The sequence below is a fragment of the Nomascus leucogenys genome, chromosome 17 (assembly GCF_006542625.1).
Source record: "Nomascus leucogenys isolate Asia chromosome 17, Asia_NLE_v1, whole genome shotgun sequence".
Lineage (NCBI taxonomy): Eukaryota > Metazoa > Chordata > Mammalia > Primates > Hylobatidae > Nomascus > Nomascus leucogenys.
In genome coordinates this window covers 86,782,996-86,805,938 of record NC_044397.1, presented here as the reverse complement: position 1 = coordinate 86,805,938, position 22,943 = coordinate 86,782,996, and the positions used below count along the sequence as shown (strand labels likewise).

Here is a 22,943-nt window from a genome sequence, read left to right as displayed (position 1 = left end):
TCTGTGTTGGTTCAGTGTGTGTGTGTGTGTCTGTGTGTGTGTGTGTGTGTGTGTGTGTGTGTTCCACCTGGGCTCCTTCTTGGGGAACCTCGGGGTCTTTTGGGAAAGATAACATTTTACTATGTGCTTGTATTCGATGAGGTTTCCATGTATTCACTCACAGACCCCATAATGTAAAGGCTCTAACAATAGAATTTCATTTCTCATTCACAAAATAGTGCTGGGTGAGTCATTTGGGGACTCAGGCCATCCCTTAAGCTTGTTGTCTCCCCCATGGTCCAGACTGGGTGGCCATGGCCTGGATCCTGCTGGCAGAAGAGGACAGGATGCCTGGTGAGGTGCACGTGTTGTCTTACAAGCCCTGGCCTGCCAGGGGCACACTGCTTCCATTGACACGCCTTTGCTGAGAAATCAGATATGTGGCCGCAGCTAACTGCAAAAACAACCTGGGAGAAGCAGTCTAGCTAAGCGCCCAGAAAGCAGAAAACAGTTCATGGAGGACAGCTAGGGCTTTCTGCCACATCGCCTAGGAACTTCCACAAAGAGGACTTTAATTATAATCACAGCTACGCTTCCTCAGCGCTTCCTGGGTATCTGGTGCCAGTCCAAGGGCTTTATATATATTGACTCATAGAAATGGTGCATCTAGGAACTTACAGAAATAGAACCTTAATGATAATTACAGCTGCCATTTTCCCAGCACTTACAGAGTGCTGTTCTTAATTTGCATGAGATTATCAGCTTCTTAGAATAACCCTGTGAGATAGGGATTGTGATCCATTAATTCATTTAACAAATATTTTTGAGTACCTGCTGTGTGCTAAGCATTGGGAACACAGCAGTGAATAAAATAAAATCGTTGTCCTCATGGAGCTTACATGGGAGTGGGTAGAGGCTGCTGGTGAAGACAGACATAAACAAGTAAGATACAGCATATGCCGGATGCTGATAAATGCCGTGAGAACAATAAAGCACTGAAAGGAGGCCCGGCATGGTGGCTCACTCCTGAAATCCCAGCACTGAGGTGGGCGGATTGCTTGAGCCCAGGAGTTCGAGACCAGCCTGGGCAGCATGCCAAAATCCCATCTCTACAAAATACAAAAAATTAGCTGGGCTAACGATGGTGCATGGCTATAGTCCCAGCTACTAGGGAGGCTTAGGTGGGAGGATTGCTGGAGCTGAAGAAGTGTCACTGCACTCCAGCCTGGGCAACAGTGAGACCCTGTCTCAAAAGAAAAAAAAACAAACAAACAAAAAAACAAACTGAAGGAAGGCCAGGTGCAGTGGCTCATGCCTATAATTCCAGCACTTTGGGAGGCTAAGGTGGGAAGATTTCTTGAGGTCAGGAGTTGGAGACCAGCCTGGGCAACACAGTGCGACCCCATCTACAAAAAATTAAATTCGCTGGGCTTGGTGGTGCAATGCCTATGGTCCCAGCTATTCAGGAAGTTATTCAGGATCGCTTGAGCCTTGGAGGTTGAGGCTGCAGTGGCCTGTGATTGTGCCACTGTGCTCACTGCACTCTAGTCTGGATGATGGCAAGAATTTGTCTCAACAAAAAAATTTAAAAAAGGACTGAAGGGAGAACTGTTCTGGAAGGAGGTTGCAATTTTAAAGAGTGTAGTCCTCCCTGAGAAGGTGACAGATCTGAAGCCAGGGGAAGCCACGTACATCAATGGGGAAGAGCACTGGAGGCAGGAGCCTGCCTGGTGTGCCAAAGAGGCCAGAGCTGTAGGGATGAGGTCAAAGGGTAGCAAAGGACCAGCTCTTTACAGCCTTGCCAAAACTTGGGCTTGGGCTCTGAGATGGGAAGTACTAATTCGTAATTCACAGAAGCTTGGCGCCGAAGCTACTTTGAAAATAGAAGCCTAATTATAATAATAGCTATCATTTACTGAGAATTTACTGGGCAACCAGCCCTGTTCTAAGGCACTTTACATGTGTTAACTCATAGAAGGTTGGAAACTAAGAACCTTCAAGAACAGAACCTGAATTACCGTAATGGCCATCATTAAGTCAGCGCTCACGGTGGACCAGGCCCTGGGCTCAGTGCTTTATGTGGACAGTCGCATCAGATCCTTACAAGTTAGGGACTGTTACTTATTTACTCATTCACCCAACAATGATTTATTGAGCACCTATGAGATGGCAGGCACTGCTCCGGGAGTTGGAAATATAGCAGTGAACATGATGAACAAAAATCCCCTCCCTTTGTGGAGGTTATAATGGGGAAGACAGTAATCAAGTATTTAAGTAAAATATACAAATTGTGGCCGGGCGCGGTGGCTCACACTTGTAATCCCAGCACTTTGGGAGGCCGAGGCGGGTGGATCACGAGGTCAGGAGATCGAGACCACGGTGAAACCCCGTCTCTACTAAAAATATAAAAAATTAGCCGGGAGTGGTGGCAGGCACCTGTAGTCCCAGCTACTCAGAGAGGCTGAGGCAGGAGAATGGCGTGAACCCGGGAGGCGGAGCTTGCAGTGAGCTGAGATCGCGCCACTGCACTCCGGCCTGGGCGACAGAGCGAGACTCTGTCTCAAAAAAAAAAAAAAAAAAAATACAAATTGTATGGAATGTTAGATAGTCATAAGTGCTATGGAGAAAAAGGAACAGGGTGGGAAGCTTGTGTGTGTGAAGGTTGCAGTTTTAAGTAGAGTGGTCAAGGAAGGCTTCACTGAGATGACATCAGAGCAGAGACCTAGAGAAGGGGCAGGAGTGAGCCTTGTGGCTGTCTGTGGGCACAGTAAGTGCAATGGCCCGAGGTGGGAGCCCACTTGGGGTGCTTGGGAAGAGAACACAGGGCCACGAGGCTGGAACTGAGGAAGACAGGTAGGAGGTGACGTCAGAAAGTAGCGGAGAACCAGGCCGTGGGAGCCATATACTGACTTTGGCATTGTCTCCAAGTCTGGGTCCTCATAGTAATCTGAGTGCTCATAATAATCCTTAGAAGCTACTTCTATGACCATTTTATAACTGCTACAACAGGCCAGGCATGGTTGCTCATGCCTGTAATCTCAGCACCTTGGGAGGCCAAGGTGGGTGGATTGCCTGAGGTCAGGAGTTCGAGACCAGCCTGGCCAACATGGTGAAACCCCATCTCTACCAAAAATACAAAAACTTAGCTGAGTGTGGTGGTGCGTGCCTGTTGTCCCAGCTACTTGGGAGGCTGAGGCAGGAGAATCGCTCATACCTGGGAGGCGGAGGTTGCAGTGAGCCCAGATTGTACCACTGCACTCCAGCCTGGGCAATAGAGCAAGACTCCGTCTCAAAAAAAAAAAAAAAAAAAAAAAACCACAACTGCTACAACAGAGGCACAGAGAGGTTGAGTTACCTGTCAGAGGTCACATAGCCAGTAAGCAGCAGAGCCCTGGTTTGTACCCAGACAACTGGATGCAAGTGCATCCACTCTTAACCACTAAGCCACACACCAGAAATGGCAGTCTCGTGCCCACAGCCAGCATCTGACTTACAGGAGTGTATCTGGCCTCCACAGAGCTATTGAGTTTTTTTAAGTTACGTTGGTTACCAATGTTGGAAAATGGGTAATTTCACATTTAAAAAATTGCAGTTTCTGGACTGTCTTGAAAATTGTGAGATCTATATTGCTGAACCCCCAATTCCCATGGGGACAGTAGTTTGTTGGTGCGGAGAAGGAGTCACTTTCTGTAGGGGAGGCATTCACTCTTATGTGCCCAGTCACCACTGCCTCACATCTGGACACCCCAACCCTGCCTGCTTGGCCCTGAAGAGCATCTGCTTTTTTTTTTTTTTTTTTTAAATGGGTTTTTTTTGTTGTTTTTTTTTGTGACGGAGTCTCACTGTGTCACCCAGGCTGGAGTGTAGTGGTGTGATCTCAGCTCACTGCAGCCTCTGCATTCTGGGTTCAAGCGATTCTCGTGCCTCAGCCTTCTGAGTAGCTGGGACCACAGGTGCGGTACTACCACCCCCGGCTAATTTTTGTATTTTTAGTAGAGATGCAGTTTCACCATGTTGGCCAGGCTGGTCTCGAACTCCTGACCTCAATTGATCCGCCCGCCTTGGCCTCCCAAAGTGCTGGGATTACAGGCGTGAGCCACCGTGCCCAGCCAGCATTTGCATTTTTGACACCTATTATAGGATTTCAGACCAAAGCATTTTTCAAAACCCACGTTTCTCATCCCAGAATCTCCAAACCTGACATTGATCCACTCTTAACTGAGACTTTCCTGGCCACTACAGCTTAGCATCATGGAACCTCAGAATCATCAGCAGAAATTCCAGGCTCATTAAAACAACAGACGCTTAGTCCGTTTGTGCGGCTGTAACAAAATACCTGAGACTGGGTAATTCATAAAGAACAAAGATTAATTCCGCATAGTTCTGGAGACTGGGAAGTCCCAGGTCAGGGAGCCAGCAGATTTGGTGTCTAATTAAGGGCTGCTCTCTGCTTCCAAGTTGGTGCCTTCTTGCTGCATCCTTACACAGTGGAAGGTGGCAGAAAGGGATGAATGTTGTGTCCTCAGATGGTAGGAGAGATGGAAGGGGAGAAGGCCAGCTACTTCCCTTGGGTCCTTTTATAAGGGCACTTATCTTGTTCATGAGGGCAGAGCACTTGTGACTTAACCATCTCCTAAAGGCCCCATGTCTGAATACCATCACATGGGGTCTTAGGTTCCCAACATATGAATATTAGGGACCATAGCACATGGATAAGTGTGATCATGGAGCAGCACCCCATCCTGTCTTCTGCCATAAGACAGGATTTCTAAGGACAAATATAGAGAATTTCCATCCATTGGCAAATATTCCTAAGGATCACAAGAGACACTATAAATCAGGAGTTGGGTCATTCAGCCAGCACCCATTCAGGATATGGAGGCAGGTCAGGCATTCCCCAAAGAGGATTTAGTACAGGGAATAGTTACACAGGTGTTAGAAGGCTGAAAGTCAGCCAGGCACGGTGGCTCATGCCTGTAATCCTAGCACTTTGGGAGATCGAGGTGGGTGGATTGTTTGAGCCCAGGAGTTCAAGACCAGCCTGAACAACACGGTGAAACCCCGTCTCTACAAAAAATTAGCTGTTCATAGTAGTGCACACCCGTAGTCCCAGCTATAGGGAGGGAGGCGGAGGTGGGAGGATCATCTGAGCCTGAGGAGGTCAAGGCTGCAGTGAGCCGAGATCTTGCCACTGCACTCTATCCTGGGCTACACAGTGAGACCCTGTCTCAAGGGGAAAAAAAAAAATGAAGGCCAGTTGCAGTGGCTCACACCTATAATCCCAGCACTTTGGGAGGCCCAGGCGGGCAGATCCCTGGAGGCCAGGTGTTTTGAGATCAGCCTGAGCAACATAATGAAACCCCGTCTCTAGTAAAAATACAAAAAATTAGCCAGTTACAGTGGTGCACACCAGTAATCCCAGCTACTCGGGAGGCTGGGGCTGGAAAATTGCCTGAACCCAGGAGGCGGAGGCTTCAGTGAGCTGAGATCGCACCACTGCTCTCCAGCCTGGGAGACAGAGCGAGACTCAAAAAAGAAAAAAGAATTTAAGAGTGCACAGTTTACTAACATGATGGCAGTGGTGGTGCAGGTTGGGCCGCAGGAGTCATGTTGACCCATTTTAAGTTTGAGATCTCCATTTGTTTATTCAAGTGGTTATATCTTATGTCTGGGGTTTGGGCTGCAGATAAAGATGTGGAAGTCATCAGTGATGCTATTTAGAGAATCTGTGATGTCTGGAGAGAACAGGAAGCCCAGGGTGTACTTGGGCAGGCTGCTATCTTGGGAGAGCATGTGGGATTAGATACTTAGGTTTGGTTTAGGGGAGCCACTGTGGGGGTAGTGTGACAATATCTGGGTTGGAAACTTTTGAGCATTCACCAGGAGCCAGAGGAAATATTTGGCTCTTCATGAAGTTGGTATCTTGAAAAAAACTGATGGTCTACTAACTCCAACCAGTCTCCCCATAGGTCATCCCAGCAAAGAGATCCAGGGTGGCCCTGCCCCCAAACACACACACACACACACACACACCCTACCTACCTACCTGGTAAAGGTGGTGATTCCCAGGATGGAAATTTCTGCTTCCAGACTCAGAGTAGGTTGAATGTCTTATTAGACCAGGGGTTGGCAAACTTCTCCTGTAAAGGGCTAGATGGTAACTATTTTAAGTTCTGTAGTCCATAAAATCTCTGTTGCAACTATGCAGATCTGCTGTTCTAGGCAAAAGCAGCCATCAACAATACATAAGTGAATGAGTATAAAACTGTTCAAATAAAATTTTATTTGCAAAACCAGGCAGCAGGCTAGAGTTGGCCATAGTTTGCAGACCCCTGTCTTAGGCTGTAAATTCTGTTGCATGTGACAGAGACCCAAAATAATAGTGGCTTAAATAAGATAGAAGTTTCTTTCTTTCTTAGCAATATGGAAGTGGGCTGGTATGGTGGCTGTGCTCCCTGAAATTGACGAGAGACCCAGGCTCCTGCTATCTTGTTGCTCTGCCATCCCACGTGTTGCTCTTGTCCTTATGTTCTGAGATGGCTGGATACCATTTCCGTATTACAGTTAGGAAGGTGGAAAAAAGGTATGTCCCTTTCCTTTTTTTTTAAATGGAGTCTCACTCTGTCACCCGGGCTGAAGTGCAATGGCACGATCTTGGCTCACTGCAACCTGTCTCCCAGGTTCAAGCAATTCTCCTCCCTCAGCCTCCCAAGTAGCTGGGATTACAGGCATATGCCACCACACCCGGCTAATTTTTGTATTTTTAGTAGAGACAGGGTTTCACCATGTTGGCCAGGCTGGTCTCAAACTCCTGACCTCAGGTGATCCACTGGCCTCAGCCTCACAAAGTGCTGGGATTACAGGCGTGAGCCACTGTGCCCAGCCGTCCCTTTCTTAAGCTTGCCTATTCTACCCAGGAATTTAGCCAGAAATCAGTCACAAGGCCACATCTAGCTGCAAAGGAATCTGGGAAATGCAGTCTTTTCAGCTACCGTATGCCTAGCTAAAAACAGAGACAGTGATCAGTCTACCACATCCACCTCACCTGTGGGCTTTAAAAACATCCCTCAACATAAACAGAGTCTATAAGTGTTATATGCAAGGCATCGACCATTGTCTGCAGGGGCAGGGCAGGTAACTAAGGGGGTAAAACTGGCCTGGTGAGACTCATCTCCAGTTGAGGGTGACACCCACTGCTCCCTCCAGCCTGTTGTAGCTTCTGTCCTGCCCCTGCTGACAATGTCAGCCTAGGCTGGGCCTTTCAAGAGAGCCGAAAATAGGATCTTAATGGGAAATCTCCCAGTGTTGGCCAAATAAAACCCGAAACAGAAGGTATCTCTGTTTGATTCCAAACCAGTTTCCCCACAAAGCGAGGCCAACTCTGGCCTGGGTTCCCCCACCTGCCCACACCCTTATGTTCTCTGGAAATTCCCACTCAAAAGCCAGGGCTCCCTGTTTAGACATTTTAATATGGATGTTTTCTGTTTTTAGATACTATTCCTGTTAGCTTATTCATACCATTTCACCTACACATATGAAAAAAAATTTCATGACTAGAATGATATACAAAATTATTTAAATGAGACATAAATTAACGGGGGACTAGTGCCGTCTAGTGCCATGGCCCCTGAGTGAGGATGGCAGGGGGTGGGAAAGAGACACAAGGACTCCAATTGCCACCCCCACTCAATTGGGGTCCAGCTCCCAACTTTGCTGCCCCATCCCCAAAAGCCCAAGTTGCTCCACATCTGGAACTCATCTGGTGGCATTACAGGCCAGCAACACCTCACCTTCCCTGCCCCCATTCAGGCAAAGGTCCAGGGCAATTTGCTCCCATAGCCTATGGCATCCATCTGGGAAGAATGAAGGGTGATGGCACAATCTGCAGCTAGGTATTTAACTGGGAATAAGGGAGACACAAACCATTTCTCTCCCGCACTCCCTTCCCATTTTTTTTTTAAACAAAAGATTTCATTATTGTCTGATTTCACTGTCTCACGAAGGCCCTGTGTCCTCCAAAGACTGAAGCTCTAAATGAGAATCTTCTGGGTCCTCTTTATTAAGAGCCCTCTGCCTTCCCAGGGGAGGGAAGCAAATCCTTCAGGGCCCCCAGAGTTCCTGCACCCCATATCATTGGTGAGTCCTACCGGCCACAGAGCCACCTGTCACCGTGGAGAGGCTTAAGCTGCACTCAGAGCTCCCCCCGGGCATGCCGAATGTAGTGTTGATGCAGCCCTGCTTCCTGAGCAAAGTCCTGACCGCACTCTGTGCAGGCGAAGGTGCCAGGAGGGGCACGGACCTCATGCATCTGGCGGTGCCGCCTCAGAGAAGCAGCCTGCCCAAAGGTCTTGCCACAGTCAGGACAAGGGAAGGTGGGCTGGGCAGTAGTGGTTGCAACTGGTGGGGTGGGCTTGGCGGCTGGACCGTGGCTGCGCTGATGCGTGATTAGGGCTTTGGAGGAGGGGAAGGAGCGGGCGCAGGTGAAGCAGATGAAGAGGACCCCCTGCAGCTTCTGGGCCACGAAGTCCGCTGGGTGCTCCCGCTTCATGTGACGCTCCTGGAACTTGGAATCTGCGAAGGTGATGAGGCAGCGGGTGCACTTTGGGGCCCCCAGGTGGCCTGAGGGATGTGGGGGAGAGGTCAGGGGAGGCCAGCAGGAGTCTCCAAGACCTCTCCTGAACCCCAGAATCATACCAACAATTAACATTGAATGTGCTATGTGCTAGGTTCCATGCTAATGCTGGACAACCAAACAGGAGAACTGTTCTTGGACCTATTTTATGGATGAGCAAACTGAGATTCAAAGAGGTTAGGCAAGTTGCCCATAGTCATGAGGCTAGGAAAGGAAATGGCGGAGCCAGGGTTGGAACCCAGAGAGTCAGCCTGCCCAACAGAGGGGTATGGTGATTACAGCACAGCCTTTGGAGGCAGACTGCTTGGGATCGAATCTCACCTCCACCACTTCCTAGGCAATTAAACCAGTTTCCTTATCTGGAAAATGGGCTAATAACAGTATCTACTCCATAGGACCGTTGGAAGAAATAAATGAATTGCTGTACAGTCATTTGCAATTATGACTAATGATACAGAGAAATCCACCCCGACATCCAGGATCTGGCCTGGTACTCACAGCTAGACCTTGGTGTTCTGTTGAACATAAATTTTCACAGAATATCAAGGACAGACAAGGCCACGCTGTGACTAGAATGAATCAAGACAAGACTACCTCATCGTAATGTCTGAGCACAGACAAAATATGAATGCTGTCCAAGCAGAAAAATGACCAAACATCCTCCTATCCTGGCTAATGTGAATGTCTGCTGCTGCTTTATCAGTCAGAGCTTGAGCCTCGCTCCTTCCTTCCTCCTTCTGGGTAAGATTTATTACGATAGCCAATCATAGAATTGCCCCTGCTTCCTGGCAGCATCCAATCCAGAGCAAAACAATTTTGCTCGAACCTTCCCCAGAATCACCACCCACAAGCCCAAATCCTATGTCGTTTTTACCATCCTTAGTGAGACACCCCACAGATCCCCCCATGGTGTGTGTTCTTCGTTGCAGTGAGAAACCCAACGTGTTCAACTGCAGGTGTGTTCCTGGTAGTCTCTGGCTCAAGGGCTTTGAGACTACAGCTCTTGTTACAAATACCTCTCTTTGCCTCAGTTCCCAGTTTAAAGGGCCTATTATTAGAAGGACTCAATGAGACAATGAATGTTAAAATCGTTCATAATATGAGAATAAATACACCTAGCTCATAATAAAACACTGAGCAGGAGGTGTTGCTATTATGTGTCAAACTGGCTACCATCATTAACCCCTAGCTTCCCCCTTTGCTGCAGTTAATCCCATAACCACCCTGTGAGGTGGGTAGTGCCACCCTCTTTTGACAGTCAAGGAAACCAAGGCCCAAGTTACACTGAAAGTCTAGGGCAGAGATGGGACCAGAATCTTGGGGCTTCTCTCCCAATAGAACCATTCCCAGCCACATCTCCAACCCAAGCCTCTCCTGGAAGCCACCCTATCCCTCTGAATACATAAGCATTGCAATCCTGCTTATGTGGCCAGAGGAGGGTGAGTGCTCTGGCCACATAAGCTGGTGTGAGGAGATGCACTTCCTGCTAGGGCAGCTCAGGGACCATTACGGCCCCTTCTCAACAGGCAAAACTCTGTGGCGCCTTGGATACCGAAGTGCCACAGAGATCTTCTTAGCATCAGCTCCTGCACCCCACCCTCCTCTAGCCCTCCAGCCATGTGTACTCACAGATGTTGCCTCCTGGGCTCTGGGGACTTCTCTCCTTGGGTGAATCCTGCTGCTTCATGTTCTCTTCAGGGTTCGGGTCCCCCATGGTGCTGGGACCCTTCTAGTCAGGAGAGGAGCATGCATGAGTGAAGCTGTTCATCTGTTACCAGTCTTAGAGGGCACCCTAAGTCTATGACCTTTGACATCGCCAGAGGCTCTCCTTGCCTGCCTTTGACCCCTACGACATACTATCTCCTTGAACTCTAATTGATGGAGTTCTTGCTAAAAGAAGCTTCAAACCTCCCAAAGGACTGGACTTCCTGGGTTTGGGACTCCCCTAGAGTCTTCTCACTGGTGTGACCTGTGACCTGCTGCATCAAACTAACTCCCTGAACTCGGCGTGGAAGCCTTGATCTTTGACACCAGCGTCATCCCAATCTCAAGTGTCTTGGGGCAGGTAGTGATACCCACCCTTTATCCCAGTTCTTCCCGGGAAACATCCTCTGACATCCTGTGATTTTTGTTCCGCCCAGAGCCCCCGCCTCCCACGCGCGCTTGCAGCTGCTATCCCGCTACCCTCAAGCGCTGCCTACAGGTTCCTGCTCCAAGGCCTCAGTTTTCCTCCTTAGAGCAGAGGGCTGCCTTTCGCTGCGCCTGTCAGTCGCTGGCTACAGCGCCGCCACCCAGAGACAAGTGGGATAGGGACCACTCAGTCTCAGGGCCCGCGTGGTTTCCGCCCCCTTTTGCCAGATGAGCCTCTCGTAGCCGAGATCTCGGATTTGCCATTCGGCAGTAGTATAGTCGCACCAGCCCGGTCCTCAAAATAACGGGAGGGGTCCTTCTCTGCCCTATGGCACGTTATGATGACGTTCAGCCTCCCGCGGCGCAGCTAACTAAGCTTTTTGCGCATGCGTGGGTAGGCTCTCGTGGCGCGCAGGCGCGTTGACTCATTCATTGTTCTAGGCCCTGAGGCCGCCGAAGAGGGGCGTGCTCACTTCGGCCGTTCTGCGCAGGCGCTGCGAAGGGCTTGGTCTCTGCGGTCTGTCTTCCAAGACACACCCCCTTGGAAGAGGGAGTGACGTCAGGTTAAAGCTACCGGGACGGGTCCCGGCATCTCTAAATCACCGCGCCCTGGCCTCTTCGGCCTCCGTCCGCCGCGGCCCAGGGGCCGGGCTTCTCAGCTGCTGACCCACTGCCACCGACTGCGCTCTCTCCCGTGGGTCGGCTTTTTGCTCGGTTGGTGATTTGGAAGGGGGAAGGGGAAAGATAAAAATAACAATGTGTCCGAGGGAGGAGGGACTGGAAGCCAGATTTCTGAGGTTTTATTTGTATTTATTTATTTTTCAGAGAGGGTCTCGCTCTGTCGTCTGGGCTGGAGTGCGGTGGTGTGATCATGGCCCACTGCAGCCTCCAACTCCTGGGCTCATGCGATCCTCCCGCCGCAGCCTTCCGAGTAGCTGGGGCTACAGGCGCACGCCACCATGCCCGGCTAAATTTTATTTTTTGTAGAGACAGATACTACCAGAGAGGGCCCCACATGTTGGCCAGGCTGGTCTCGAATTCCTGGCCTCAAGCGATCCTCCGGCCTCGGCCTCCCAAAGCGCTGGGATTACAGGCATGAGCCACCGCGCCTGATTTCAGAGTTTTTGAAGCAGAAAGGGAAACGTTTCCATCTAGAAAGAGGGCGGACAGACAGGACCCCTGGGATTCTGGGGGAATAGGGTCTGGGCTCTGGATTTTTTAGGTCCTGGAGAGTGACACTCAAGAACCGAAGGGGACAGGGTGGAGGACTGAGGCCTGGGTTCCGAGTGGGGCGGCTAGGAAAGGAAAAGGCTAGGTGCTCCCTGACCCAGGTCTTCTCCACCCGTTGCTTTCCAGCCATGCCTCCGCCGCAGGGTGATGTGACCGCCTTGTTCCTGGGGCCTCCGGGCTTGGGGAAGTCCGCGCTGATCGCAGCGCTGTGCGACAAGGATGTGGAGACGCTCGAGGCCCCCGAGGGACGGCCGGACTCCGGGGTCCCCAGCCTAAGAGCTGCGGGCCCAGGCCTTTTTCTGGGCGAGCTGAGCTGCCCACCCGCAGCACCGGGGCCCTGGGCGGCGGAAGCCAACGTGCTGGTACTGGTGCTGCCCGGACCCGAGGGGAACGGGGAACCGTTGGCTCCAGCCCTGGGAGAGGCAGCGCGGGCCGCCGTGGCCCGAGGGACCCCGCTACTGGCTGTGCGGAACCTGCGTCCTGGGGATTCACAGACTGCCGCCCAGGCCCGTGATCAGACAGCAGCTCTGCTGAACAGCGCGGGGTTAGGAGCCGCGGATCTGTTTGTGCTACCGGCAAACTGCGGCAGCAGCGACGGCTGCGAGGAGCTAGAGCGCCTCCGGGCGGCGCTGCAGAGCCAGGCAGAAGCGCTGCGGAGGTGAGTGCCGGCTTTCTGGCTGGGTCCGTTAGTCGAGACCCTAGGCACCTAGGTGCGTCCGTGGAGGTCCATGAGATCCCTCTCCCAGTGAGTGTGGGGCAAGGCTTAGCTCTATTATTATTATTTTTTTTTTTCCTGAGAGACAGGGTCTCGCTATGTTGGTTAGGTTGAATTTGAACTCCTGGCCTTAAGCAATACTCCCGCCTCAGCCTCCCAAAGTGCTAGGATTACAGGTGTGAACCACCACACCTGGCCTTTTTTTTGAGACAGGGTCTCACTCTGTCTCCCAGGCTGGAGTGTAGTGCCAGGATCTTAGCTCACTGAGGGCCTCCACCTCCTGGGCTCAAATGATCCTCCTGCCTCAGCCCCCAGAGTAGCTAATACTACAGGCTGCGAAACAGGATCTCACTGTTTCCCCAGGCTGGTCTTGAACTCTTGGCCTCAAGCCATGCCCCCACCCAGGCTTCCCAAAGCCCTAGAATTAAAAGGGAAAGGCTTAACACTTTATCTGCTGGGGTCCTGAGGCTCCTTTTTCCAGGCCCTGCCCTGACCAAGGTGATCCAGCCTCCTTGGCCTCCCAAAGTGCTGGGATTACAGGCGTGAGACACTCTGCCCAGCTCCCTGGAAGATTTTACCTGAAAACTCTAATCCTTGAGCCCTCCCCACCATCAGCTTTGTTTTCAAGCGACCTAAAGCCACACCCGCAATGAGCTTTATTATTTTGGGGCATCCTCATCCACCTCCTTTCTCCAGCTCCCTCTCGTTTCTGTGCCCACTTGCTGGCTACCTCCTGAATTTGCTCTACCACCTGCCAGCCTCCCCATTTTACAGACTTTAAAACGAGGCTCTGAGAGGGACAGTCCCTTGTCCCAGTACACTATCATCTTTTTTCCTTAGCCTCACCTGCCCAGGAGTCACCTTAGCCACTCCCCCTTGGTAAGAACTAGTAGATGAGATTTCTCCCCTCACTGACCCTCCTTAGGCCCAGCCCCTGAAAAGAGTGCCCTTGGGGACCTTGTCTGTCTCAAATAGTGCTGGACTTGTGTTTAGGCCACAATACAGTTGCGAGTCTTTGTTCTAGGCCCCACCGTCTGTGAGCTTTGTCCCACCCAACACAGCCGACCCTTGGAAAAACCCCGCCCCCAAATACTGTATTCCATGGAAGTTTTAGCCCAATCCCCATTTTAGGCTAGGGTGAGAAACCTGACCTTATGTCCACCCGTTCAATAATCAAGACTCCCATTATTGCTTGAAGCCCCACCCATATAATCATGGCCCCTCCCCATCTGGTTTCTATTTGCTGTGCCATCAGTCTGGCCCTTCCCTTTCCTACCCCTGCCCCATTCTGAGATCATTAGGAAAGCTCTGCCCTTGTCATCGTAGCCCAGTCCATGTCACCCAGCCCCTCTTCTACCTTTGACCCTGTCCCTTCTTGTCCCCACAGGCTCCTGCCACCGGCCCAGGATGGCTTCGAGGTGCTGGGTGCAGCAGAGCTGGAGGCTGTGCGTGAGGCCTTTGAGACCGGCGGCCTGGAGGCTGCGCTGTCGTGGGTGCGCTCAGGCCTGGAGCGCCTGGGCAGCGCACGGCTAGACCTGGCCGTGGCCGGCAAGGCTGATGTGGGCCTTGTGGTGGACATGCTGCTTGGATTGGATCCTGGCGACCCAGGTGCTGCGCCTGCTTCGGTCCCCACGGGACCCACTCCCTTCCCAGCCCCAGAGCGCCCGAATGTGGTGCTCTGGACCGTGCCTCTGGGCCCCACGGGCACTGCCACCACCGCGGCCGCCGCCTCTCACCCAACGCACTACGACGCCCTCATCCTCGTCACCCCTGGGGCCCCCACTGAGAAGGACTGGGCCCAGGTCCAGGCCATGGTGCTACCAGATGCGCCTCTTGTCTGCGTGCGCACTGACGGCGAGGGCGAGGATCCGGAGTGTCTGGGAGAAGGCAAGATGGAGAAACCCAACAGCGAGAGCTTAAAGAACGCAGGCGGAGGGGGATTGGAGAATGCACTCAGTAAGGGAAGGGGGAAATGTAGCCCTGGATCGCAGAAAGCAGGCAGCGGGGAAGGTCCTGGGAAAGCTGGCAGCGAGGGTTTGCAGCAGGTTGTCGGCATGAAGAAATCAGGTGGTGGCGACTCAGAGCAGGCAGCCGTGTTAAGCCCGGAGGACGAGACGTGGGAGGTGCTGGAGGAGGCGCCGCCGCCAGTGTTCCCCCTACGGCCTGGCGGACTCCCAGGGCTGTGCGAATGGCTGCGGCGAGCGCTCCCCCCAGCCCAGGCAGGGGCGCTGCTGCTGGCGTTGCCACCAGCATCTCCCAGCGCTGCCCGAACCAAGGCTGAGGCGTTGCGGGCCGGGGCGTGGAGGCCAGCTCTGCTGGCTAGTCTGGCGGCGGCGGCGGCACCACTCCCAGGGCTGGGCTGGGCATGCGACGTGGCACTTCTGCGGGGTCAGCTGGCGGAGTGGCGACGGGGCCTGGGGCTGGAACCCGCGGCACTGGCTCGACGTGAGCGCGCCCTGGGCCTGGCTTCTGGAGAGCTGGCAGCGCGCGCTCATTTCCCAGGCCCGGTGACGCGCGCCGAGGTGGAAGCAAGGCTGGGCGCCTGGGCGGGCGAGGGCACTGCTGGGGGCGCAGCACTGGGCGCTCTCTCCTTCCTCTGGCCTGCGGGTGGTGCAGCGGCGACAGGTGGCCTGGGCTACCGAGCGGCTCACGGCGTCCTGCTGCAGGCTCTCGATGAGATGCGGGCTGATGCTGAGGCTGTGCTGGCACCCCCTGAGCCTGCCCAGTGAGGAATGGGAGGGGGCTTGGGAGTCCAGACTCTGACAGGGGATGCCTGGGCTTAATCCTGGGTGCTTACGGGGATGTGGGCTCTTGACCTCTAGCTGGGATGTGTGACTTCTCATCACCTGGATTCAGAGAGTCTGGGGGACAGGAATCCTGATTTCTTTTTTTTTCTTTTTTTTTTTTTTGAGATGAAGTCTCTTGTTGCCCAGGCTGGAGTGCAATGGCGGGACCTCGGCTCACTGCAACCTCCGCCTCCCGGGTTCAAGCTATTCTCCTGCCTCAGCGTCCGGAGTAGCTGGGATTACAGGTGCCTGCCACCATGCCTGGCTAATTTTTTTTTTTTGAGACGGAGTCTCGCTCTCTCACCCAGGCTGGAGTGCAGTGGCGGGATCTCGGCTCACTGCAGGCTCCGCCCCCCGGGGTTCACGCCATTCTCCTGCCTCAGCCTCCCGCGGAGCTGGGACTACTGGCGCCCGCCACCTCGCCCGGCTAATTTTTTGTATTTTTAGTAAAGACGGGGTTTCACCGTGTTAGCCAGGATGGTCTCGATCTCCTGACCTCGTGATCCGCCCGCCTCGGCCTCCCAAAGTGCTGGGATTACAGGCGTGAGCCACGGCGCCCGGCCACCTGGCTAATTTTTGTATTTTTAGTAGAGACGGGGTTTCACCCTGTTGGCCAGGCTGGCCTCGAAATCCTGACCTCAGGCGATCCACCCGCTCCGGCCTCCCAAAGTGCTAGGATTACAGGCGTGAGCCACCGCGCCCGGCCAGGAATCCTGATTTCTTTGGGAACCATGGTGCGTGACATCCAGACCCGTCTGTCCTGAAGGGAGTTGGTTGCCCAGACTCTAGCAGGGATTATGTCTTTGTCTCCTAGGGAGTAGAAACGAGTTGCTGGATGTTTCGTCCTCCAGGGGAGGGGGGTAGAAGTCCTGTTTCGTAATTGGTGGGGAGGTGTCCATGACTGGGACCTGAACTCTATCTAGTATAGGGGAGGGAGACCTGATCACCCCAGGGAGCTGGAACTCTTGGGCTTCAGAGCCTCAGAGGGAAACAGGGTCTACATTTCTCTGGGAGGAAAAAGCCTGCGCACAGGTCCCCAAGGAGCAGTGGGCTTTGAATCTTGATGGGGTGGCCGAGGCCCCTGGGGTCTCAGACCCCGGGGTTCTAAGATGGCTGTGGACCTTGGTTCCTAAATCTTGGGTAAGAGGAGGTCTGCATCTGGAGGAGGGATCGGGGGCTTGTGGGAGAAAGCTGGAGACTTCTTGATCTCTCCTGGGGAGTGAATGGGTTTTTATAATTGCCCTCCAAAAGTATGTAGGGAGGGTGGTCCCACAAAAATGAGGTGAGGTGGGTAAGAGGTCTGGGCATGGTGGGCCCTGGGAGTAGCCAGGGACCAGGAATGAGGCCTTCTGGGTGTGGAAGGGCAGGAAAGCATACCTCAGAGACAGCTCCTCCAAACCTTGTATTGGGATCCCGGCAACTGCCTCTCTGAGTGTGACTGGGAAGGGATATAACTGCCTTCATCTTCTAGGTGCTGAGCAATTCAGGTGATCTCTGGGGAGTCTGTTTCTCTGTCTCTTTTCTTTAGGAGTTTCTATCTTTTTTTTGGCCTTGGTTTCTCCTGTTATTTAACCATAACCCTTTCTGGCCTTGGTGTTTTGTGCACCTTCCTTTTTGGAAGAGCAGCTGTACTGCTGCACTGGTCCAAACACTTCTGTATAGACACCTCAGGTATCCCCAAGAGGCTCTGCTTTCTGGTGTACGTAGAGGGTGCTGCATTGAGCCAGGGGCCCACCAAATGGGTGGTCAGGCATTCGAGACCATGGGAATATGCCAGGAGTGAATGAAGCAAAGGCAGAAACAACAGTGCCTGGAATGTTCTAGGCTGCTAGCCACATGTGGGGGAAAAGTTGCAGGTTACAGAATTCTTCAGTGTCAAAAACAGAAAAGGAGGATCTGAGAATCTAAGCAATAGAATCCCTTTTGTTGTAGACAGAAAGAGCAAAATCCAGAGAGGGCAGGCTTGAGGCCCAACAGCACACAGTAAGGCCCTGTGGGTCTGGCCCTTGCCCGTTCTCATTCCCTGCCCCTTCCCACTCCTGTCCAGCCTGATAGACTTTCCTTCTTTTTTTTTTTTTTTTTTTTTTTGAGATGGAGTCTCACCTTGTCACCCAGTCTGGAGTACAGGGATGTGATCACTGCTCACTTCAACCTCCCGCTCCCAGCTTCAAGCGATTCTCCTGCCTCAGCCTCCCGAGTAGCTGAGATGACAGGCATGTGCCACCACACCTGGCTAATTTTTGTAGTTTAGTAGAGAAGGGATTTCACCCTGTTGGTCAGGCTGATCTCGAACTCCTGACCTCAGGTGATCTATCCGACTCAGACTCCCAAAGTGCTGGGATTACAGGTGTGAGCCATCATGCCCGCCTGACTTTCCTTCTGATGCCTGAGTGGCCACCTTGAGTCCTGCCTGGGGACCCTTGCACCTGCTGTTCTCTTTCCTTCAAGGCTGTACTCACAACTTCCTGTTCTACTCTCAAACCTTCCTGTGACGGGCTCAGTCAGATCTCAGCTCACGTATCCCCTCAGAGACGCCTTCCCCTCCCTACCACCCTATCTGAAGTAGCTCACATCCCCCCATTATTCATTTCGGCCAGTCGAGTTTCCTTGTAGCAATTATTACTGTCAAAAATGATCTTATTTATTTACCTGTTTATTGGCTTTTGACCTGTTGCCTGTCCTGTTCTCTGTTGTTCCCCCAGCATCTAGAACAATAGGTGCCTGACACAATAGGTGCTTCGTAAATATTTATTATTATTATTATTATTATTTTAGAGACAGGGTCTTGCTCTGTTGCCCAGGCTGGAATACAGTGGGATGATCGTGGCTCACTGCCATCTCCAACTCCTGGGTTCAAATGATCCTCCCACCTCTGCCTACAGAGTAGCTGGGTCTATAGGTACATAGCACCAAATTTTCTGTAGAGACGGGGGTCTTGCTTTGTAGCCCACACTAGTGTTGAACTCCTGGCCTCAAGTGATCCTCATTCCTTGATGGGATTACAAGTGTGAGCCACCACACCCAGCCTAAATGTTTATTTCATTGATCAGTGTCAGAACTAGGGTTGGAAGTTAGATTGTTGATCTCTTGCCACAAGATAGGAAAATGGAGCAAGATGAAGAGAAACGAGCATTTAATGGGAGAGAACACCCTTGTCTGAGGTCAGGGACCTGGGAAGCAAGCACGACTTTGCCACTGTCACTGTGTTACTTGGACAGTGCCTTATTTTCCCATCTGTGAAATAAAAGAGCTGGATAAGAATCTTAAATAGTTTTGAGATCCTGGCTCCCTTAAAAGCTGAAGACAAGGGTAACTGATCCAAGGGCAGATACTCGAGGGATGGTACCATCATCTCCAGCTTGGACTCCCACTGCTGACACAATTTGTCCCATCAAAGTTGAGATATCTACCATGGGGAAGAGCACTTGGTTCTATAGAGAATGGCTCCAGGCATTTTCATGAAAGCTCTTTCAGCTTTAGGGGAAGAATATTCATCCGTATCTGTAATATCTACACCTCTTTACCCCATCATATTAGTGTCTAAGCCCTGCAATCAGGCATGTCAGCCACGTGATGGAATGGGAGGGCTGCAGGGCAGCACTGTCCAGTAGAAACAAAATGCAAGCCACATATGTCATTTTAAGTTTTCTTTTTTTGAGATGGAGTTTCACTCTGTCACCCAGGCTGGAGTGTAGTGGCACGATCTCAGCTCACTGCAACCTCTGCCTCCCGGGTTCATGTGATTCTCCTGCCTCAGCCTCCTGAGTAGCTGGGATTACAGGCTTATGCCACCATGCCTGGCTAATTTTTGTATTTTTAGTAGAGATGGGGTTTCACCATGTTGGTCAGGCTGGTCTCGAACTACTGACCTCAGGCCACCCGCCTTGGCCTCCCAAAGTGCTGGGATTACAGGCATGAGCCACCGTGCCCAGCTAATTTTTGTATTTTTACTTTATTTATTTATTTTTTTGGAGACGGAGTCTCGCTCTGTCACCCAGGCTGGAGTGCAGTTGTGCGATCTTGGCTCACTGCAACCTCAGCCTCCTGAGTATCTGGGATTACAGGCACGCACCATCATGCCCAGCTAATTTTTGTATTTTTAGTAGAAATGGGGTTTCACTGTGTTGGCCAGGCTGGTCTTGAACTCCTGACCTCAGGTGATCCACTGGCCTCAGCCTCCCAAAGTGCTGGGATTATAGGCGTGAGCCACTGCACCCGTCCTAATTTTTGTATTTTTAGTAGAGATGGGGTTTCAGCATGTTGGCTAAGCTGGTCTGGAAGTCATGGCCTCAAGTTATCTGCCCACCTCAGCCTCCCAAAGTGCTGAGATTACAGCCAAGTTTTCTAATAGCCACATTACAGAAGTAAAAGGAAACAGGTTAAATTCATTTTAACATGTTTTACTTAACCCAATATATCCAAAATAGCATTTCAACATGTCATCGGTTTTTTAGTTTTTTTTTTTTTTTTGAGATAGTGCTTTGCTTTGTTGCCCAGGCTGGAGTGCAGTGGCACAATCTCGGCTCACTGCAACCTCCACCTTCCAGGTTCAAGTGATTCTCCTGCCTCAGCCTCCCGAGTAGCTGGGATTACAGGCACCCACCATCATGCCCACTAATTTTTGTATTTTTGGTTAGAGGTGGGGTTTTGCCATGTTGGCCAGGCTAGTCTCAAACTCCTGACCTCAGGTGATCCGCCCACCTTGGCCTCCCAAAGTGCTAGGATTACAGGCATGAGCCACCGCGCCTGGCGTCATCGGTATTATTTAAATGAATTATGTTACATTCTTTTATGCTGTCTTCAAAATCTGTTGTATATTTTACACTTACACCAAATCTCAATTACCATGATACATTTTTATCTGAAATGCTTGATCTGTATTTTGATTTCATAAAATTCATTGTTGGAGAAGTAGATTCACATATCCAAGTTGTTCCAATTATATAGTAGTTTTCCAAAAACTGAGATGGGTGTCCATTTTTTTTTAAGTAGAGATGCAGGTCTGATTATGTTGACCAAGTTGGTGGGTTGTTTTGTTTTGAGACAGAGTCTCACTTTGTCACCCAGGCTGGAGAGCAGTGGCATGACCTCAGCTCACTGCAACCTCTGCCTCCCAGGTTCAACTGATTCTCTTGCATCAGCCTCCTGAGTAGCTGGGACTACAGGTGTGTGCCACCATGCCTGGCTAATTTTGGTATTTTTCTCAGAGACGGGGTTTCACCATGTCGGGCATGCTGGTCTTAAACTGCTGACCTCAGGTGATCTGCCCACCTCAGCCTCCCAAAGTGCTAGGATTACATAGTGAGCCACCAAGCTGGTTTTGAACCCCTGGCCAAAAGTGATCTTTCCACCTCAGCCTTCCAAAGTGCTGGTATTACAGGCATGGGCTACCACACCTGGCCTCAGCTGTTCAATTAAAAGTAAATAAAACTTAAAATTCTATGTTTCATTGGCAGTAGTGCAACATTAATACTGAGCAGCCACATGTGATTAGTGGCTACGTATTGGACAGGGCAGGTACAGAATACTTCCATCAACATAGAAAATTCTATCAGTCTAGTTCTAGGGGCAGATAGTCCTTCAACTGACTTGGGCAAGTCACTCTACAAATGGCATCTACCTCACATGGTTATGGTGAGAATTCAGCATATATATGTACATGCACGCACACAACATGCACACACACATATAACATAGTGCACCCTTTCCTGAAAAGCCTGACACAGAGCTCAAACGTGAGTGCCACCCACCCCTGGGCAGCACCAAGATGGCTGTAGTCTGGGCGCCTTTGTCTCACCCCATGCCTTTGCTTGGAGTGTGCTCCTCATTTTTCTGCCACTTTGACCCTGTCTCTGATTTGGTCCTGTCTGACATCACTGCCATATGCTTCGCTGCTCTCAATTTCCTCTGCCCTCATGCCAGCAGGAGTCATGCCAGAGATCATATCTGAGAAAGCAAGACAATTTTGTGTGTGTGTCTGTGCCCATAGAGGAGTGCTGGTTGTGTTGATATAGTTGTAGATTGGTTGTGTTTACACAGTTGTATATATTGACGCCCTTGAGTGTTATGACTTCTTTTGGGGGTGGTCGCCTTTTAAATGATGACTTTTGATGAGATTCAATTTTAGTCTTTGTGAAGACATAAGGTTGTTGGTAGGCATCTGTCCCTGGGAGCATCCAAGCAGAAAAGACTAAGACTCCCTTGTAGACAGATCACTGGCCACCACTGAAGTGTGTCTGCATGGCACCACAGGGCTGGAAGACCCTTGAAGGCAGGAATTCAAGGAAATGTGTGATGAATTTTGGCATTGCCATCAGAAGCAGAACAGGCATGGAAAACTTGGGTGAGTGGGCGAGACAACCTCATCACCACAGCAGAGTTCCATACATGCCTGGATAATGATGGAGGGATTTGTGTCCACTGCAGTGGGGAACCATGAAGGACATATCAAGGGTGTGGTTGGCCTGTGGTGCTCTTTGGAGGAATGAATAAAAATGAATAGAAATCCTATTGCGTGTCTGTTCTTTTGGAGTTTGAGGGAAAAGAAAGATCCTTGAGATTTTGACTGGGCTGGAAACCTAGACTCCAGCGTCTGGGGATAGGAGGGATGGTGGGGAATCCGCTGGGAAAGACTGGGCTGTGATCAAGAGAATTTATCAGTATCTGAGTTTTGCCACCCTGGAAAGAGTGCAGGCAGACTTACTGTTTAAACATTGGGAGCTTATGATGGTAAAGCTCCTTAGCTCTGGAGCCAGCTATACCCATTAATGACCCCAATTGGGCCAGCCTTTCTGTAGCCATGCCCTTGGATTCTTGCTCTCCTAGGCTTGACTATGGTTTGCTTCAGCCACTAGAACAATAGCAAACATGATACAAGCAGAGGCTTGAAAAGTGCTTATGCAGCCGGGTGTGGTGGCTCATACCTATAATCCCAGCACTTTGGGAGGCCAAGGCGGGCAGATCACAAGGTCAGGAGATCGAGACCATCCTGGCTAACACAGTGAAACCCCGTCTCTCTACTAAGAATACAAAAAATTAGCCGGGCGTGGTGGTGCACACCTGTAGTCCCAGCTACTTGGGAGGCTGAGGCAGGAGAATAGCTTGAACCCGGGAGGCGGAGGTTGTAGTGAGCTGAGACTGCACCACTGCACTCCAGCCTGGGCGACAGAGCGAGACTTTGTCTCAAAAAAAAAAAAAAGTGCTTATGCACTGGGACTTTCTCTCTTGCTCCCCTTGGGACCCCTACCACCACTGCCACATCCAAACCCTGGACTGGCTGAGCATGGTGGCATATGGGTATAAACCCATAATCCCAGCACTTAGGGAGGCAAAGGTGGAAGAATTTCATGAGCCCAGGAGATCGAGACCAGCCTGGGCAACATGGCAAGACCCCCATCTCTACAAAAAAGCAACAACAACAAAATTAGCCAGATGTGGTGGTGTGCACCTGTGGTCCCAACTACATGGGGGA

At 51.3% G+C, this 22,943-nt stretch overlaps 2 protein-coding genes across 5 annotated transcripts; one reads left to right on the top strand and one right to left on the bottom strand.

Annotated features, from left to right (window-relative positions):
• Positions 1-6,242: 6,242 nt before the first annotated feature.
• Positions 6,243-11,037, bottom strand: ZNF576 (zinc finger protein 576). Of its 4 annotated transcripts, none has more exons than XM_012496919.2 (3): positions 10,691-11,037; positions 10,241-10,337; positions 6,243-8,598 (listed from the first exon to the last, which is right to left on the bottom strand). In XM_012496919.2, the coding sequence occupies exons 2-3, from the start codon at positions 10,323-10,325 to the stop codon at positions 8,171-8,173; spliced, it is 513 nt and encodes a 170-aa protein (XP_012352373.1). In that variant the 5' UTR covers positions 10,326-10,337; positions 10,691-11,037; the 3' UTR covers positions 6,243-8,170. The 4 variants fall into 4 exon arrangements, with proteins under 4 accessions (XP_012352373.1, XP_030653248.1, XP_030653247.1 ...); XM_030797388.1 differs by having other exon boundaries at positions 10,241-10,340; positions 10,813-11,037; XM_003281195.3 differs by having other exon boundaries at positions 7,429-8,598; positions 10,241-10,340.
• Positions 11,038-11,302: 265 nt separating this feature from the next.
• IRGQ (immunity related GTPase Q) lies at positions 11,303-15,630 on the top strand. Its single transcript, XM_003281192.4, has 3 exons — positions 11,303-11,455; positions 12,098-12,629; positions 14,074-15,630. Exons 2-3 carry the CDS (start codon positions 12,100-12,102, stop codon positions 15,413-15,415), a joined length of 1,872 nt encoding a protein of 623 aa, XP_003281240.2. The 5' UTR covers positions 11,303-11,455; positions 12,098-12,099; the 3' UTR covers positions 15,416-15,630.
• The last annotated feature ends 7,313 nt before the right edge of the window (positions 15,631-22,943 follow it).

What these genes read in the sequence shown, in the direction of transcription:
- IRGQ (XM_003281192.4), top strand. Translation starts at nt 12,100, where the DNA reads ATGCCTCCGCCGCAGGGTGATGTGACCGCCTTGTTCCTGGGGCCTCCG. An exon ending in CAGGCAGAAGCGCTGCGGAG is followed by an intron (nt 12,630 to 14,073) that starts GTGAGTGCCGGC and finishes TTGTCCCCACAG; the next exon opens with GCTCCTGCCACCGGCCCAGG.
- ZNF576 (XM_012496919.2), bottom strand. Translation starts at nt 10,325, where the DNA reads ATGGGGGACCCGAACCCTGAAGAGAACATGAAGCAGCAGGATTCACCC. An exon ending in GAGCCCAGGAGGCAACATCT is followed by an intron (nt 8,599 to 10,240) that starts GTGAGTACACAT and finishes CACATCCCTCAG; the next exon opens with GCCACCTGGGGGCCCCAAAG.